Source organism: Physeter macrocephalus, chromosome 9 (genome assembly GCF_002837175.3).
Source record: "Physeter macrocephalus isolate SW-GA chromosome 9, ASM283717v5, whole genome shotgun sequence".
NCBI lineage: Eukaryota > Metazoa > Chordata > Mammalia > Artiodactyla > Physeteridae > Physeter > Physeter macrocephalus.
The window spans coordinates 68,285,361-68,304,899 of record NC_041222.1 but is presented as its reverse complement, the minus strand read 5'-3'; the positions used below and the strand labels follow the sequence as shown (position 1 = coordinate 68,304,899).

Genomic DNA, 19,539 nt, shown 5'->3' with positions numbered 1-19,539 from the left:
ACTCATCAAGCACTCCTGACTTACCCTTCTCACATGTTCTCCCCATGAACCCAGGAGGGCAAATGCATTCTCCGGTATCTTCGTGGCAGATCCCATTGTTCATACAAGCAGTGCAGACACGGTTACATTCAGGTCCCCACTTCTGAGCTTCACATCCTTTTTTCAAGGAAAACAAGACTATGGTGAGTGGAGCAACTTCATTCCCCAAAGCTTTATTGAGCACCTGATACATGTTAGTCATGTGAGTGGGCACTGGTGAACGAAGATAAATAAAACACAATCTCTGCTCTCTAAAAGCTAAGAGTCCAATGTGGGAAACAGACATGTGATAGAAAATAATGATAACGACAAAGACAGAAGTACCTAATCCTGCCTTAGGGTTGGAATAGGGCATAAAGGAGGGCTTCTCAGAGGAGGTGGTATGTGCGTTGAATCTGCAGGACCCACTAAGTGACAAAGAAGATAAGCCTGGAGAGAGTGTTCTGGGCAAAGGCTAGATCGGGAGGAAAACACGGTATGTTTGGAGAGCTGCAGTTACGGTTAGAGATAAGAGCAGTGGTTTTCAAAGTGTGACCCCTGACGAGTAGCATCACTATTACCTGAGAATCTGTTAGAAATGCAAATCCCAGACTCCCATCAATGACCTACTGGATGAGAAACTCTCTAGAGGTAGCCTAGCAACCTATGCTTCACAAGTGTTTCAGATAATTCTGAGGCATGCCAGAGTTTGGGAGCCTCCAGTGTAAAGAATGTGGAGAATAACCCAAATGGGAAAAGAATTTGAAAAAGAATAGATCCATGTATATATGTAACTGAATCACTTTGCTGTACAGCTGAAAGTAACACAAAATTGTAAATAGTTCAATATAAAATAAAGATTAAAAAATAAATAAACAATGTGGGGACAGAAGACAGCTAAAAGGGGAAGCAGGAGCTAGTAGCCCCCAAATATTTTTCAGGTAGAAAACATATAAGAAATGAAGCAAGATACAAAACTGAAAGTACGAGAATGGTAAAATGCTTCTAGATTCATATTTCCTGGCTCTTTCTCTCCAGCACTTGGTGATTTCAGATTGTTATTTAGGATACCTTCTGATAAGGAAAGATCAGGGGGAGTGGGGTAGGGTGACCGTTTGGGGTCAGGAATTTAGTTTAATTTTTCTTCTGAAAGGAACTAATGTCTTTGTCCCTGAATATTAGTCTCACGGTGGTAAACTTGGACCTGTGCCTATAGCTTATAATATTTTTGGCAAGAACTACTAGTTATCAGTATTTTCTCTAAAATAATCAGGAAGACTGTCAACACGGACCCAGTCTTACAGGCAACCACTTAATAGATAAAGCTACAAAATGTCTCAAAGCTAATATTTACATGCCTTAATATATAAAGGGAAAAATACTTCTGCACAATTAGTGATTTCTTGAGAGCCAGACCACAGATTATCTTCACATGATGAAAACGAATGATGGCAGACACTGGAGATGAAAGGGGTTCTCCTGTTACATTAAAGTATGTCTCTAACCCTGCGCCGATCTGAAGACCTGTCCTAGCTTCACTCCTAATCCTGGGAAAGAGGAAGGGATTAAGCTCAAGGAAATACTTAAGGTGATCTCTTAGGGATGCAGAAGGCAGGAAAAGAGTTCCTTGATAAGCAACAAGTATGCAGTTAGGCTTCTGTTATTTTCTTCAAAAGTGTCGTGGTTTTGTATTTTAGGAAACCATAGATCCGTGGCATACAGAGAGAAATCTTATAAACTTAATGTTTTTGAGAAATCTTTTGCCATGGAGAGAATTTATGCTGAAAAGAAATCCTACACATATAACCAGTATGATTTTTAATACACATCTTTAAGCACTGACTATTCCTAGGGTTCAAGTCTACCTGGAGAGATACCTTACAGTTATGAGAAATGGACAAATGCCTTCAACTGTACCTCATTTCTTAGTAAACATCAAAGAGGTCAAATGGAAGGAAGTACTTTTAAATAGGATGGTTGTAGCCCAACTCAAACTTTCTTAGAATGATTTTAGATATTAGCAGTGCTTCTAAAACAGTTTTATTGAAATAAGAGCCAAAGAGAATAAATGTGCTTCTGGCCATCTGAAAAGGAGACAGCTTGGAGATCAAAATGTGTTTGAAGTATTTTGCTTTATCTTAAAACTTCAGGGAAATTTAAAATTCTAATCTATGATAAGTCATGTTTGTTTTGTCATTAAAAAAAAAAAGCTTTAAACCTTTTACCATATATCGGCATTTCCTGTTTTTGATATTGCTGGAAAAACTGCCAATGTACCCCAGACTCTGAGTGCCCCTGGTACATGGTGCTATATCACACTGGAGAGACCATCTTAAAGAAATGAATGCAAATGGTGTCCTTGCCATTCAAACTCTCCGAGAGTAGAGAGGAATGAAAGGGGATTTCACCTGCCCAAACTAGATGAACCACACTTTTCATATGTCTATTCATATTGCAATATCTGTTTATCTATTTATGTATGTACCTGCTCTGCTTGGGAATTACCCAAGGGACAGTGATTCATCTTATTATCCTTGTATTCTCAACACCAACACAATGCCTGGCAGAGACTTATAACCAACACGGATTTGTTGCATGAATGAATGAATGCATAAATATAATGCAAAGCAAAATAAGTACTCTTCACAAGTTAGTGATGCTAATCATTAGAGGAATGACAGGGCATCCCTAGTACTTAGACCTGAAGGCCTGAACATTTAATATCATGAATACCTAACATAACCGGAGAAAATTCAGGGCAAATTTTTTGCTTTCTATAGATCAATTTTTTTGTAAACATCACTGGTGACAGTTACTACCCACTTTGATAGTTATAATGGGGGAGAAGTTTTCACCAGTTCTAAGTCTTGCATTTTTCAAACCTGAAAACAGAAATCACATTTGAGAGTTAAATGATCTGGAAAGTTGGGATTTACAGGAGACTTAATGTTTAACTAGATATTAGGCCAACCCAGAGGCCCAACGCATCTCCCTGTAGCAGACACCTTTTGGGGAGACTGTCCAGCTCACAGTGATTACCATTCTGTATGTAGTATGTGGCTCTACCCTTGAGAGCTCATCGGTCTAGGCGAGTAGACACCTGACACATGTCAGGCCAATCTGATTGTTCATCCTGAGAGTTCAACATTTAGAAGTAAAAGAAGCATCACTGAAGCTAAGTTAGGGTAATGGTAGCATCCTAAAGTCCACCGTCCCTCCCTGGTGCTGAGCCCCAGATCTTCCCTGGAAGATCCTTTCTGGAATTTGCTTATCAGCTTTTCCATCAATTTTTTAAAGCCTTCAGTATACTTTCAACTAATCCCTGGTTTTTGCTTAAGTGGCCAGAGTCAGTTTCTGCTACTTCCAACTAAAAATCCTAACAACCACACCATCACTTACTCCGGACTATTAGCCTGGTGAAGGCCGAGGTGAAGAGGTTTCCTCCTATGTACCTGGCCGAGTACACTCCAGCATCCTGGGGCTGAGCGTGAGGCAGATGCACTTCTAAAATATCAGGTACTTCATGCCGGGGCACTGAATGGATGAAGGAACCTGTAAGGGGGAAAAGTGGAGAACAATGTGTCACACAAACACTCCTGTTTCCTTGTCTGCCCCCTCCACTTGATCAGCTTTCCCTGGCCTGATATAGAAAATGTGCTCTAGGGCTTCCCTGGTGGCGCAGTGGTTGAGAGTCCGCCTGCCGATGCAGGGGACACGGGTTCGTGCCCCGGTCCGGGAAGATCCCACATGCCGCGGAGCGGCTAGGCCCGTGAGCCATGGCCGCTGAGCCTGCGTGTGCGGAGCCTGTGCTCCGCGGCGGGAGAGACCACAGCAGCGAGAGGCCCGCGTACCGCAAAAAAAAAAAAGAAAAAAAAAAAAAGAAAATGTGCTCTAGCATATTAGATGGGGGGAGAAGAATGAAAAGGCTGAGCTATCGAATGCTCTCCCAAAAGTTGAGAAAAGTATGGTGTTGGAGCAGATAAGTTAGTCTACAGGATCTACCACCAAACACATGAAGGTGAGGGTAGCCTAAATTCCTCATCTTCTGCAGGGAGAGGCAAACCGACAAACCTGGAGAAAACGTCAGGTAAACTTGCCAACTAATCAATTAAGAGATAACTAGAATCACTACTCCAACCTGTAAGTCATTCATCCACAGAACTCAGAAGAGTCCCCATCAATATTTCAGCGGCATCAGGCAACTGCCACCAGGTGGTGCCGAACCGTAGTCAGACCCAGACAGATTTGGGTTGCGCACTTGGACCCCCAGAACCACTGCCAATTGGCTTTCCAGGCTCACTCTGGTCATTTCCTTAGCCTTGCAATCAGACAGCATCCCATTTTACATGGCAGATTTTGAGACCCCACGTATTACCTCATGATGGGATTTTATTGTACCTTCATAGTTCATATTGTATATTTGTAAATGTACAATGTAGGCAGGTGCATTCATATATGTATAAAAATCTCCACTTTAATGTACTTAAGTAACCAAACATGTTACCTAAGACAGCTTGTATCATAGAATCTGATTAGCTTGCATCATTGTAGCTTTACTTCAAACATCTGCCCCCAAGACTGCAATAAGATAATGACCCAGTATGTTTTATGCTATCTGATGTCTCACACAACAGTGTGGGAATGACACAAAACACATACTCACCGTTTTTGTAAATCACTGCATCTTCTTCTTTAATCAATACCTTTTTGAAAGATATGTTCACATTATCTCCCCTGTCCACCGTCATAGTTAAAGTAGCTGGTAGGAAGGAAGCTTTTAAAAGAGAGAGAGAAAACAAACGAGAAAATGAGGTTATATATCTTTTCCAGGAACAAATGAACCTTGAATCAGAAGATGAGGCCTATTACTTGGCAGGAGTCAGTTGGTTTTCATGAGAGCTTAGAGAGCTACCCTGTGAAGGCAGAAGATGCCTCTGAACCATGCTCAGAAGGACCTGAGCTTTAGGTACATCTGCTTGTTTTCCTCAGCGCCTGCTGACCTGGGCACAGTGCCCTGGAAGACTCCCACACAGATACCATGGTGCAGATAGTGACATGGGGTGGACCCAGAGGGAGAGTGGTGGAGATCAAAGAGCACCGTGAGCCCTGGAATTAGACAGTCCTGGGCTTAAGGCCACCCTCTGCCACTTACTGAACATTTTTGACCCAGTTATTTCACCTCTGAACACCTCAGCTTCCTCCTCTGTAATTTAGGAGTAAAAGTATTTACCTTAAACGGTTGTTAGGAAGAGTAAATGATGTATGCCAAACCCCTGGGCGCTTTGAAGAGGTCAGGATCCTTCCCAAATATAAACAAAGGCCACGCTGCTGTGGTGACACGTGCAGTGTGGCCATGAGTGGCAGGGAAGGCAGGCAGGGGACCTCACGGGCCACTTTCCGGGGCTCCCTCTCACCTGAGGAGGTGCTTCATTTAGCAATCTAACCGAACAGCTCTTGCTCTCTGCGACATGCCCTTAGGCTCCTGTGAGAACTATCTGACCATTTCAGGCCGTTGTTCCTTTCTCTGTGGTTTGTTTATATTTTCTGCTCCTTTATGTGAAGATTGTTTAGCTGACCGTGGGACTTCTTGCTCAGCATTGTATTCTGAAAAGGAACTGAGATTCTCTACTCGGCTCAACTCCAGTGTGCCTTTACTTTTTCCCCATTCTGTGGTTTTTTATTATTTCAGACTTTGCGCCTCTTAAGCTCCCTGTTTTGGGGGTCGGAACACAGTCACACCAGAGTTCCCCTGCCGCCCAGCTGGCCACCTCCCGCATTCATGGCTCTAGGTGGATCGTTCTCTGCTGAGGACTAACAAAGCGCATCCACAAGCCAGCCTTGCACCTTGGGCTTCCTGATGACACAGGAGTCTGACTTGTACACAGTACGCCTAGACTGATAATCATGTGACTCGACTGGATCATGAAAACAATAAGCCCCTATTGACCAGGCATTGTTCTAAGCACTTCACACATATTTAATATCTCTAGGAGATAGGTACTACAATTATCCTACTTTTACAAATGAGGAAATCAAGGTCCAGAGAGGTCAAGTAACCTGTTCAAGATTACACAGCAAGTTCACAGGAGAGCCAGGATTTGAAGCAGGTAGCTCAGCTCCAGAGGCCTTTCATAGGTGATATAACACCTTCTTTTATAAATGAGATTGCTGAGGCCTAGGTTAGAAGATGACTTGCTTGAGATCATTTGGATTGATTAATTAACTCACAGACCTTAACTATGAACACAATTCACTTATTCCTTAAGCGGTGGAGAAGAAAGTAGAAGGTAGTAAAAGTTATAAACAAAGACGCTTCTCATGGATGAAAAATAATTGAGTTAAATTTCAGTTGTCTCCTTTAATTTAATGATAAATAAAAACTGAGAGTAATAATGTCATTTTATGTCCGTTGTTATTTTGTATAATTTCGTAACAGCCCTGTGAAGACCAGATATCCACAGTCTGTCAGTGTGGAGATGGAGTTAAGGGTGACCAAGTCCCTTCCCAAGGCCTCCTAAGAGTAAGTGTGAAAGTTGAGACACAAACTCAAGAGCTCCACACTTGTTCCAGACATCGGCCCTCCAGACCCATCCTACTCCAGGCCCGGCATCCTTACCTCTCACTTCCAACCATTCTGAACTGTACTCAGTCCCTCGAACAGATCACGTGATCACTCATGTCCAAGTCATGAACTTTCTCCCTTCTCTTCTCCTTCCTTTCCCCTGTGTCTCACAAAGTCCTACTCATTCATCGGTCTCCATTTAGATGTCACTTTCTCCAGGGGCCTTACACAATCCTGGAATCCAGGTTAAGTGCCGTCATACTGCCCTCCACATACCCTGCCCTTCCCCATTACAGCCCCACTCATACTAGGCTGAGCATTCCAGGAGGGTAGGCTCATGGTGGTTTTGAAAGGCAGCACAGGATCAGACCCAAGTTTACCTTCCCAGGTCCAACACGGGAAACCAGGTATATGAATGCTTCTAAGTTACAATAGTTATAAGACTTACCTATTACTATGAAATCATAATAGTCCTCATCAGATATGTATTTGGTAATGATTAAATTACATAGCAATGTATAGAAAATTGCTAGGGAGATGTCAGGCACATAATAAGTATTCAGGAAATGTTAACTTCACTGTGTTTCCCATGTGTGGCACAAATAGAGGTTTAAGAATACTTGTGGAATGAAAGAATAGATGAATGAATCTGATTTCAAATTTTCCTATTTTCTTCATACATTTAACATGCTCATTTGAGTTATTTAGACACAAATGGCTCCTCTCGGTCAACTTCACAAATCATGTTTGGGAAATTGGATGTTCTTAAAGCAAAGCCATTTCTCAAATGAAAAGAGGAAGAAAAATAACCTAGGTTTCTTCTGATGGAACACTCTAATAGATTCTTTGGATGTGAAAACGTTCCAAACTTCATTTATACCTCCCTACTCCCAAATGCAATGTGCAGGGAGGTTTGAAAAAACTGCTTTTGACTTTTTTGGATGATGCCATTGATAAAAATCCCTTTGGCCATTTGGAGTATGTGAGCCAATTTAAGCTGTGTTTTGGCACATCTCAAATGGATTTTCCACTTCCTCCCCAGATGCACGAGTCAGCAGCAAGCAGGGATATAGTGATGTTTATCCTATCCTGCTGTGTCCCTAGGCAGGCACTCCTGAGTTCCCGTGATGTTTTACCAGGGAATTAAGAGCATCATGAAGACACAGTGTTGGAGGGTTTCTTGACTCACCATAAAGGATATCACTTTCCTTACACCATATTTCAGCCATTGGATGGTCAGCAAAAGAAAATCAGTTCAATGGCTTGAGATGATGTTGTTATTCAAATACAGGAGAGAAAGTATTTCCTATTTTTCTATTTTGTCTAAACCTCCACAATTATGTTAAAAGATGATATTAACATTTTCCACAGTTGAGTAGCAAAATTAATAGTCCTGCTAAATTACTGCTCATTCCAAGGCACTAAATAATGACAATTACTGAACATTTACTGTGAGCCAGATAATGTTGGCGATTTCATTTGATTCTCAAATGTATGTGGTAAAGTCTCTATCCCCATTTATTTTTTCAAATGAGCAAACTATGATTTCAGGTAAGTAATCTGCGCTGGGTTATACCAGCAGTGGCAGAGCTAGGCTCAAACCCATGTCTGACTAACCTCCACTCCCGTATCTCTGTGCTCTAGGTTGCTTTCTGGGGTTTCAACTAGAGTTGTTGTACTTTATAAAACAAGGGCTCAGAATTGGGGTGGGTGGTTAAAGTAAGTGAGAGTGATATAGAGAGGGTAGTGCAATAAATACAGAGTCTAAAGCCAGGCCGCTTGGCATTAAATCCTATTCCCACCATTTACAAACTGCTATTGTTATTCTTATGTAAATTGTTCTGCAATGTCTCACTTTACAGTGAGCTTTCAGGAACATATCTACTGTGTAAATCAAATCTTACACTCATGGGAGCTGGCTTCTTGTATATACCATCTTACTCTTATTTAAAACCTAAGACGCTTTTGAAGATATTATTATACCCATTTCACAGATGATGATAAATGAGACCAATAGAAGTTGAATAACTTGCCTGAGGCCATACAGCTGGTAAGTGGTAGAGAAAGAATTAAACTCAGGTGAAGCTGAGTCTAAAAGCCATCTTCTCTTCACTGTTTCTCACTATCCATGCCTGCCTTAGCCTCATTTAACTGAACTTAAACTATGCTTTACCTGTGCTGACCTGGACTCTCACTTTGGAGGGATCATTACGGTTGGTTTTTGACTCCCAATATTCTGTTTTAATTTGCTCTACGGATTCTTATTTATACATTTTCAGGACAGCCCAGAAAGGGCACTTCTCATGTCAATCCTGTGAGACCATTGGGGCACAAATCTCAGATCATCTTCATTCAGAATGTGGGCATATCAGCAGAAGGACATAACTCTTGACACAAGTCAGATCCCAAATGACACATGTGAAAAATAACAGAGCCGACTTTTCAGCCACGATAGCTTTGGCACACCTCACATCCCTTTGTTCAACCTCTCTTCCCTCACCAGAGAGCTGCATTCCTGGGAATTTCTGTTGTGCACTTTTCCCACTCGCCTGATGCCATTTAAAGGTGAATGTTATAGTTTTGTTAAGAGGGCCTTTTCCCTCATTTGTGATGAATAATGATTTTATCACTTTGATCTTAACATTTGTGATGAATAATGATTTTATCACTTTGATCTTAAAATGACATTGCTGCCTTCAAATTTTTAAATTACCACCATTAGCAAATTCAAAGAAATATTTTCAGGTAGACCCCAGCTAGGGCCTGACTCTAACCCCTTGCTACTCAAAGTGTGGTCCTCAGCCCAGCAACATCTTATCCCCTGGAACCTTGTTAGAAATGCAGAATCTCAGGACTCTCCCCAAGGATCTGCTGACTCAGAGTCTGCATTTTAATAAGACCCTTAGGGTGATTTTATAAGCATTTTTAACCTTGAGAAGCAGTAATCTAAAAAACCTACAGATTCCTATATAAAAAGCTGACAATCAGAAATGTGCAGAGGTGCATTATTTATCTGGATCAGTTTTACAATTAAAAATCAAATCCTAAAGAGCTCACAATGTCATTGTCTCATGAAATGACACATCCTCAGTCCACAGTCTCGTGTGGTTATGATGATGTTAATTTGGTAAGGACCCCTTCATTTTAGTTATAACCATCCCAGAGAAAGGGACTGAGGGTGAGGGGCCAGATCATTTTCGTCAGAACAAGGGGAGGTCATTTCTGCTGGAATCTGTACCTTCTTCCCAGTAGATAGCATCAAGAGCACCAGAAGTCTACCTGCCTGTCCAAACTCGGGAGCCTTAGGGCAGAACAGAGTCATTAAATAATGTTTACAATGACATGTCCTCCAACTGCCATGAGTTTGGTGGACTGGCCTAAAGATACAGCTTAGGACCCACTTCTATTTTGGGAGAAAGGTTCCATCACATCACTGCTTTGTGAGGCATAGAAAGGAGTAATACTCTTCCTTTGCAGAAGGCTCTCAAGGTCCTCCTCCAAAAGTTCTGGTTTTCTGTGAGCTAGGACTGGGTACTCAACTTCTAAAATTAAATCATGTAGCCTGAAAAAAAGGGCCCCAATTCTTCATCCCTCCCTGTATCCATACTCTTGGCCATGTAATTGTGTAATACCCTCCCATTCTGACTTTAGGCTCAGCTGTTCGACTTGCTTTGGGCAATAAAAGTGAGGCAGAAGTGAGAGTATACAGTACTAAGGCTAGGTTTCAAGAAGCCTCGTGTGTTTCCGCTTGCTCTCTTGCACCCCTGCTGTCTCCATGAGAACATATCTACATTAGCCTGCTAACGGATAACAGTCACGCGGAACAGAGCCGAGGTAGCCCAACAAAGACCAGCCTAATAAGCCAATATCCATACACATGAGAAAGCTGCCCAGTCAAGATCAGCCACCTTATCAACCCAGCTGACTTAGACTCACAAGCTATGAATGCTTATCATTGTATGCCACCGTGGTTTTGGTTGTCTGTTACACAGCATTACTATGTCAATAGATAACCACTACACCAAGTAACTAATTAAATTGAGTTACTGAGAGATGTTTCCCTTAATTTTTTATTTCTACCATATTTTTCCTCTGAAAACATTAACTTCTGTTAAGAATACTCAGAGGCCAAGAAAACAAATAAGAAATCAAATGAAAAATCAATGAGAAAACTCCAAATAGCCCATAGTTTGGTGGTGGACACCTGTCTTCATTGCTGTGAATCATATTATATACACGTAACATGTTCATATCTCCATCAGGACCATGGAGCCCTTAGTAGAACATGTGATATATTTCATTTCATCTCATGAACTAGGCACAAGGTCTAGTGAAAGGATTGTATGTGAGGGAGTTGGACTAGATGATCTCTTATCTCTAATGCTCTCAGGCAGCTCATACCCAGCCTGAGTGAGCAGCTGCCTAGACAAGAGGCAGGTGTGTGTCTCAGTGGACCTCACCTGCCCACAACCAAGGGACATGTTACCTTGTTGGCGCATCTTCATGGTCCGTATCCTTATTGCCTCTCCTCGAACTCGCCCTTCACAGAAATAAGCACCATTGATTTTACTGGCCTTTTCTCTCTTCCAAACAACTTTTTTAGCCCATTCTCTGGTTGCATCTTGAGTAACTTCCAGTGGATCCTGGTGCTGGTTCATTAAGGCTTCAAAGTCCCTTCCTATGATGATGGGCTCATGGGGGCGCCATCCAGAGGCGATGCAGGTGAGGGATGTCTCAGCGTCAGACACGAGAGGTAGGGAATTGATCAAGATCAGGTCCATGGCACCGTCCACTGTTGCTAAAAGGAAAAGAGGGAACATAATGTATGAGGAAGGTTATTAACATGGCCCCACAGGATAAGCTGGTGTTTACAAAGCCTTGTCTAAAAATAACTGTGTGAGCAGTCTTTCTAAAATGCTACTCTGATCATGTGCCTATCTCTCATTGGACAAAATCCAAAACTCTTTACCACGGCATCAAGACTCTTCATCACCTAGACCCTGCTAACCACTCCTGCCCCATTGCACGCCCTAGCTGTAATGGGCTATCAGTTATTCTCCATTCCCAAAACAAGATGTGCACTAGGTATCTTTAGGCACTACAGTGCCTGAGACATAGTTAAGTATTCAGTAAGTGTTTGCTGAATTGAGACAAATTCATGATAATGGCATTATTATCATTATCATGAACTGAATAAATAATTATCATTATTTATCATTAATTATTGATCAATTAATGATAATGTGGTTCTACCCCAATAATAAAGTATTCTAAAGAAATATGTCAATGGCATACACCATATGTTAACTTTATAGACTCTCATCATTATCAAAGTATTGCCTGATTCCACATTAAATTCCGCAAGGTAAGGGAGGGACTGAGTGAAGTCTACACTTCCATCTGACCCTCATCTTTGAAATGAGCCTAATAAAACCTGTCTTGCAGAATTCTTGTAAAGATTAAATGAGATAAACTACATAACCTGCCAAGCACTGTCTGCAATATACAGGGTACTCAATGACCATTATTTCATTTCTCTTTATTCTGTTTTCTGAACACCTAGCCCCAAACCTCAAATCTTCCCAAATGTAAAAACAAAATCCTACCAGAATTTTAAGATTTATTTCCTAAGTGATAAAGCACATTTACAAAAAGAAAACCCTCTCATTTCACTTTCTCTCTCTCCCTCTCCCTCTTTCCCTTTCTCTTCTCATTTCCAAAGTTTCAAAGATAAGCAAATGGAATCTGTGCCTATTCTCTCCTCTCGGTGAATGTGGAAATACCAGGGATGGAGGTTGTTTTCTGGCTCCAGTGATGGTTGCTTCTCAAGTCTACGTAAAATGGTCAGGAGACTAGAAGGTCAAGCACAGCCGGTGAGGAGGGCTACTGGAGTCTCAGGGACCTTTAGGTAGATGTAAAGTGATTCAAGTAGGTTCCATGTTATCTCATTTAATATTCATCAAATTCTCTCCTGGGAGTATGCGCCATTATCTCATTTTAAATATAAAGAAATTAGGGCTCAAAAGATTGAGTAGCTTATTCTATCTTCCACAGCTATTGAAGTCAGAGCTGGAATTCAAATTCTCACTGGTCTTTCAGTTCCTTAGCTATACCATGCCCTTTCCTACCTCAAAACCTTTGGGCATGTTGATCCCTGTGCCTGGAATTCTCTTTTCTACTCTTTGCATGGCTAATTTCTCTCATCCTTTGGGGTCTTAGCTTAAATGTCTATCTCATGGAGGTCTTCTTTACCTATCTTATCTACAATATCTACACACTCTCATCCCACCACCCTCAATTCAGCCTCCTATTTGTTTCCTTCATAAAGATTACCACAGTCTGTGATTATTTTATTTGATCTCTCTCCTCCTAGATGATACATTCCATTAGGATGAGAATTGAAACTGTTTTATTTGCATTGATTTACATAGGAATATTCTACCTATTCTCAGCATATAGAGGACTTAATAAATATTTGTTGGCTAGATGGATGGATGGACGGACAGATGGACAAATTTTATACCAGATCTAATTCAATTTCACCAATTCACTTGGCTCCCACTTGTTGAAAAATGAGGTTAAAAATGAAAGTTCTCTTCTATTTACAATAGCCAAGACATGGAAACCACCTAAATGTCCATTGACAGATGAATGGATAAAGATGTGATATATATATATACACACACCCCATGGAATATTGCTCAGCCATAAAAAAATGAAATAATGCCGTTTGCAGCAACATGGATAGACCTAGAGATTATCATATTAAGTGAAGTAAGTGAGAAAGAGACAAATACCATATGATATCACTTACATGTGGAATCTGAAATATGACCCAAATGAACCAGTCTACAAAACAGAAACAGACTTGTTGTTGCCAAGGGGGAGGGGCAGTGGGGAAGGGAAGGATTGGGAGTTTGGGGTTAGCAGATGCAAACTATTATATACAGGATGGATAAGCAACAAGGTCCTACTGTATAGCACAGGGAACTATCTTCAATATCCTGTGATAAACCATAATGGAAAAGAATATGAAAAAGAATATATATATGTATAACTGAATCACTTCACTGTACAGCAGAAATTAACACAACATTGTAAATCAACTATACTTCAATAAAACTTTTTAAAAAAATGAAAGTGCTCTTCTGAGTCTAAACTGACCCCTTTGCCCATATTTAAAAGACTGTTTTGATAATTACTGAGTTTATGAGGTGGGGAAAGCAAATGTTACGCTTTCACAAAATTCTATAGAAAGGTGATCAGTGGTTGCTGAGGATTTGGAGCTGACTGGTATTCATTTACCAGACCTACTTATGCCAAACACTGTGCCTGCCATGAAGTCCTCATACAATTTGTGTCTGATGGCATTTGCCATTGTTTGATGTATACAGTGATGTTTTGAGGATGATCCTATTAGGAGCTACATTTTTATCTGAGTCACTAGGAAGAATTTCAAAGTCAAGTCTTAATGTACGTAGGAGTTGGTGTTGCAATATTTTTCTTGTAATATTAACTCAGTACGCTGAGGGAAGAAATCTTGAGTAGAATGGGTTCCCAAGCCTGACCCTCAAGCATCTATCTTGCTTCTAGCCTCATTGGTTTAACTTTAGGATTTCAAGAGAGGGAACAGAGGTTAGGATAAGAAAAGCATCACAAGAGAGAATGAGCTAGGAAACCTAGCAGTGGAATTACAGCCTCCAAAAATAACACCAGAGCACAGTTACCCGTCCACACACACACACACACACACACACACACACACACACACACACACACACACACACACACACACACATCCAGCCCTGCCTCTGAGTAAGCACCACCTCATCTCCCACACTCACTCCTTCCAGGCACGTTCCCAGAGAGAGTCATCAAGAGGAAGGAAACACTGTAATTCTTTCAGCTCCAGTGGGATCCACCCCCATTTCTAGGGCCAGCTGAGTGATTTGCCAAAACCAAGGGCTCTGCTCTGAACTCACCGAACCGGCTGTGGTTTATTTAATGACTTTAGGAAATAATAGAAAAAGCAGTTGATTTGAAAAGACAACCACACTGCATCTGTAAATTATTTCTAGGTATGGGTCTAGTTTCTTTTTCCTTTTGTTCCTCCCAGCTCTCTCCCTTTACTTTCAGGGATAGAAAGGGAAACTGTATACTCTGAGAGTCTGGATTTGACTACACTTTGCTACCCTTATTCAGCATGTCAGTTTCAGGAAGCACTCTTCCACCCATGAGTTCTCTGTCCTTTGTACTCCCACTTACAATAAAATATCAGAAGAATTCTGTACATGAGTTTTAGATACAGGAAGAAATACCACATTCCTGGAATGAATTTTAAAAATCATCTGTTTAGCTTTCCTAAAACAAGAATCAGTATTTGTTCTTGTTTGCATATGCCCCAGGGAATTTCTGGAAGGTGATACAGGAAGCTAAGAACAAGGGTGACCCATTAGGGGAGAATGAGGTCATTGGGGGGACAATGATGGGAGGAACACTTTTCACTGTATACGTAATGTATACAATGCTTTTGAACCATTGGAATATTATCTACACATAAAAATTAAATGTAAAAAAGTAAATGTTAACTGCTCTTCCCTTAAAAAGGTGCATTTGTAAGGGAATCTAGAACCAGAGAAATATATATGTCTCTCATCATTTATCCTTACACTCATTCCAAATCTTTTTGGATCACATCCATATAATGCATTTTCTTTTTCTCTCAACTTTGGACTAGTAATAGAAAATGTGACATCACTCCACAATGCTGAAAAAAAAAAATTGGTTAAAATAAAATATAAGAAAAGGGAGGAGGATAGTGGCCAAACTTCACCTTTCAAAAACAAGAGAGAAGCAGAGGCCCTACTGCCACAGGTACAACTGTAGCCTGTGGTTTCTCGAAAGGGTTCTGCTACTGGCACAGTGAAAGGTGTAACTGCTACTGCGTGACTGATGCTACCCAGGAATCTGCTATTGGTGACATTTTCCTGAGAATAAATGCCAAGAGACACAGCCCACCTGGGCTTGCACAGCTATCCATCCCCAAACCAACACCTTTTCTTCCACTACAAAACTATCCTCTCCAATTCCTGCTGCAGACCGGTTTCGAGTTGTTTCACCACAACCACAGCCTGAAGAGCTTGGATCAAATTCATTAATTAGTTCAATTCACACTTCTAACATCAAGACTAAGAGTCTGCTGTAAGTAAGATGCATATGGAATTTCATACATCTTAACGTGTTTTGGGGATTGATTTTTCCTCAGCAAAGATCTCACAAACACTTTTCAATATTTGCATAAAAGTGTGTCTTAGGGCTTCCCTGGTGGCGCAGTGGTTGCGCGTCCGCCTGCCGATGCAGGAGAACTGGGTTCGCACCCCGGTCTGGGGGGATCCCACATGCCGCGGAGCGGTTGGGCCCGTGAGCCATGACCGCTGAGCCTGCGCGTCCGGAGCCTGTGCTCCGCAGCGGGAGAGGCTGCAGCAGGGGGAGCCCCGCATCCCAAAAAAAAAAAAAAAAAAAAAAAAAAGTGTGTCTTGTTTGTAAGGAGATACTGGCCAATGTAGCATGGCATCCACTGGGTTAACAAATGACTGTTCATCACAGTTGAAGCATAACAATATCCTACAACACTGCTCTGCTCATTATGTTTTCTGTGTGCTGTACTGAACAGCATCTAACATTTTGCAGTAACATTTTCTCACTAAATCTCATTGTGGTGAACAAGAAATGCTGCTTAAATCTTCTTTTTGCATATAGATTTTCTTTTTTTTTTAATTCAGTAATTTTTTTTCTTTTTGCTTAAATCTTGTTTTTGCATATAGATTTTCTTTTTTTTTAATTTCAGTAATTTTTTTTCTTTTTTTCTGGCTTCATTGGGTCTTAGTTGCGGCACGCGGGATCTTCATTGAGGCGCACAGGCTTCTCTCTAGCTGTGGCGTGCAGGCTTCTCTTTAGTTGTGGTGTGTGGGTTTTCTCTCGCTCACTGAGGCGTGCCAGCTCTGTAGTCGCGGTGCATGGACTTAGCTGCCCCGCAGCATGTGGGATCTTAGTTCCCTAACCAGGGATCGAACCCACGTCCCCTGCACTGGAAGGTGAATTCTTTACCACTGGAGCACCAGGGAAGTCCCTGCATATAGATATTCTTATACTCAGTATTGCTTCTGTAAAAATAAAATAACACCCCCTGAGGAAATGTAAAAATAAGAGAAATCCCCTAAGAATATAGAAAATGGACCAGGTGTGGCTGACAGGGACCAAAAATAAAACGGAGCCAGGCAGTCACGACAGACCTGGGACTGAGTCACGTAATTCTTCCTTAGAAAAACCACAAAAAAACCCCTATAAGGACTTCTGATTCTGCTAAGGTCCAACCTGGAAAAGCCCCTAATGAGAAGCTTGGATGACAGCCAATCATCTAAAACTTGTGGTCAGGCTGCAAGGGCCATCCAGTTCCCTTATGACTCTCCCAACCGTGGCTTCTGCAGCGTCCCTGGTTTGCAAACCTTGAGAACAACAAAACTGTCCTTTTGCTTCAAGATAACCCTAATTCTCTCCTGGGATTGATTTCTAACTTAGGATGACACTTTGAATAATGACCCATCATCTAAGACATGGAAATATCTTTCTTTAAAAACAGTCATAGAAAGGATTGTGGACCTAAATCTACACCCATATAATTAGTAGAACCAAACTGAATTAGAAATGAGAGACACAGTCATGCTTTTCAAACTGTGTTTCAAGGAGTTGTTATTTCTCATTTTCTAAAAAAGGTATTCCAGAACTTTCTGAGAGTGGCGGAGGTGAAATTAACAGAGCGCATTCCAGATGTCCCCCCCCACACACACTCTCACTGAGCAGCTCAACTTTCATCTGTTTGTTTTATATTTCGTCTCCACATAAATTTTCATTTGGGAGAAAGGAATTTGCTTAAATAAAACATATAAAACCTCAAAGGTCATCACTTTTAACAATTTTACTTTTACAGATGAAGAAAACGAAAGGTTAAATGAATAAATATCAATGAAAATTCATGTCCCTGCCTCACAAGGTGCTGACTCCAATTAGTCTGCTGTGCCCCTCCATCCACATTCAAGTTCAGCACAGCTGCAGAGGCAAGTTCTGATTAACACAGCTCCCCAATCTTTGAAGCACTTGCCAACTAAACGGAAAAAGCAGGTTAAATTACTGCAGAGTGTGGCTATTCCCTTGTGCTTCTTATTACCTCAGAATTGTGGTGTTGGGTGGAGTTTCACTAATATGTGTTTGGAATAAGGTATCACATCTTTGGAACAACCGTCTGTATGATTTCTTGGAAGTTTGGTATTGACTATGTTTCAAATTTTTCCAAAGTGTCCTTGGTTGTCTCACCTTCCTAACAGCAGAAGACACCTTAGAGTTCTAAATATTTAAAATGGCAATGAGTACTACCTTGGCCAAAAGTATTTTTGAAATCAGGGGATTGGCTGAACTGATAAGGTCTTGGCCAAAAGCATTTCTGAAATCAAGGCCCTGACAATGAGCAAAGAAGCAAAGATATCCCCAAAACTATCCAAGATTATTTGGTGGAACTGTTTGGATTTTAGTTTAGTTATTTTTTATGGTGTCCAGAAATGGAGAATTCTCTTCAGTTTAAAAAAAATAAAAACTCATTAAATTATCTATATGTCTACTCATCCATTAACAAATTTATTAAGCACCTCCCATGTGCTAAGGTACTGTATTTGACCCTGGAGATACAACAATGAATAAAACAGATCTGATCTCAACCCGTACGTAATTTACAGGTAAATGTGGAAGACAGACATGGCAAACCAATCACATAAATAAATATAACACTGGAACCATGATAGGTACCATGAGAGAGAATTATAAGTTGCTATGGGATAGCATAACAGTGAACTTAATCAAACTTGGCTGGTGTGGAGAAATGGTTTATGAATCAAGTAAGGCTCCTTGAGGAAGCGACATTTGGCCTGAAGGAGAGTTGGAATTACCAGGACAAAGCGAAAGGGATATGACAAGAGACTCAGGAAAGTTTTCCCCCAAAGGGTAACTACTGAGCAGGATTTTGAAGAATGAGTAAGTGTTTAATAGGACTCACCACTAGAATGTTCTCTCTTGGTTAATGTCAACATCCTAAAGTTGACACTAATTTCTTTTTATCGTATTCTAAGAACTACTGGCACCATTTCTAGGCGTCAACTCTATGTTAAAGTATTTTTCGCGTCTCCTCTCCCTTCTTGTGTCCCCAGAAGAAATCCCGTTCCCAGGCATGTTTCCAATATTTTAATCTTTTGTTTATTTGTTTGTTTGTTTCTAGGATACTTTTATGTATGTAATAAGTCTCTGAGCAACAACTTCATCCTCAAATTTCCTTCCGAGAAGATAGTGGGCAATTAACGAGAAGATACCAACATGCACAAGCCTGGAAATAACCACAGGAAGTTGCTAACTTTTTACATGCACAGTTGGGAGTTAGACAAGGACACCCTTGATATGACTAGGCTGGGTCTCTCTAACAACAAACTGCTCTCACTCAGGAGTTGCGCCAAGCCTGTTTGCCCCAAGGGCACGCCCATTTCCCATCCCCACCTCCCTGACAAACAGGACCCTCGTCCGCCTGCTGGAGTAGACGGCATCCCACCCACCCGCTCCGTGAACGCCAGAAATTTTCCATACAGGATAAATACCGCATGTTCTAGTTAGAACATCAGAATTGCCACCAGTCAGTTAGCAAGCAAGTTTTTATTTTAGACAGGAGTAGACACAGCATCCACAGAGTGAGACTTCACTAAATGCCCAGTACATATGCACACTTATGTGTAAAACTCCATTTCTGTAAGGTGGGGCTGGAGGAGGCATGGCACCATCAAATCAAGGATTGTTTAAACTGGAAAAGACTTTAGAGATTGCCTGGTGCAAGCCTCACACTTTATAAAGGGCAAACTGAGACCCAT

At 41.1% G+C, this 19,539-nt stretch overlaps 1 protein-coding gene across 3 annotated transcripts in view; it reads right to left on the bottom strand.

Annotated features, from left to right (window-relative positions):
• Nucleotides 1-19,539, bottom strand: part of TEK (TEK receptor tyrosine kinase) — a 102,527-nt gene that overhangs the window by 48,218 nt on the left and 34,770 nt on the right. For all 3 annotated transcript variants that reach the window (XM_007108993.3, XM_007108994.2, XM_028494035.1), the window contains exons 2-5: nt 11,067-11,378; nt 4,682-4,792; nt 3,418-3,570; nt 25-156 (exon numbers count right to left, since the gene is read on the bottom strand). In XM_007108993.3, coding sequence (XP_007109055.1) covers nt 25-156; nt 3,418-3,570; nt 4,682-4,792; nt 11,067-11,378 — 708 coding nt within the window. The remainder of the gene's footprint in view (nt 1-24; nt 157-3,417; nt 3,571-4,681; nt 4,793-11,066; nt 11,379-19,539) is intronic.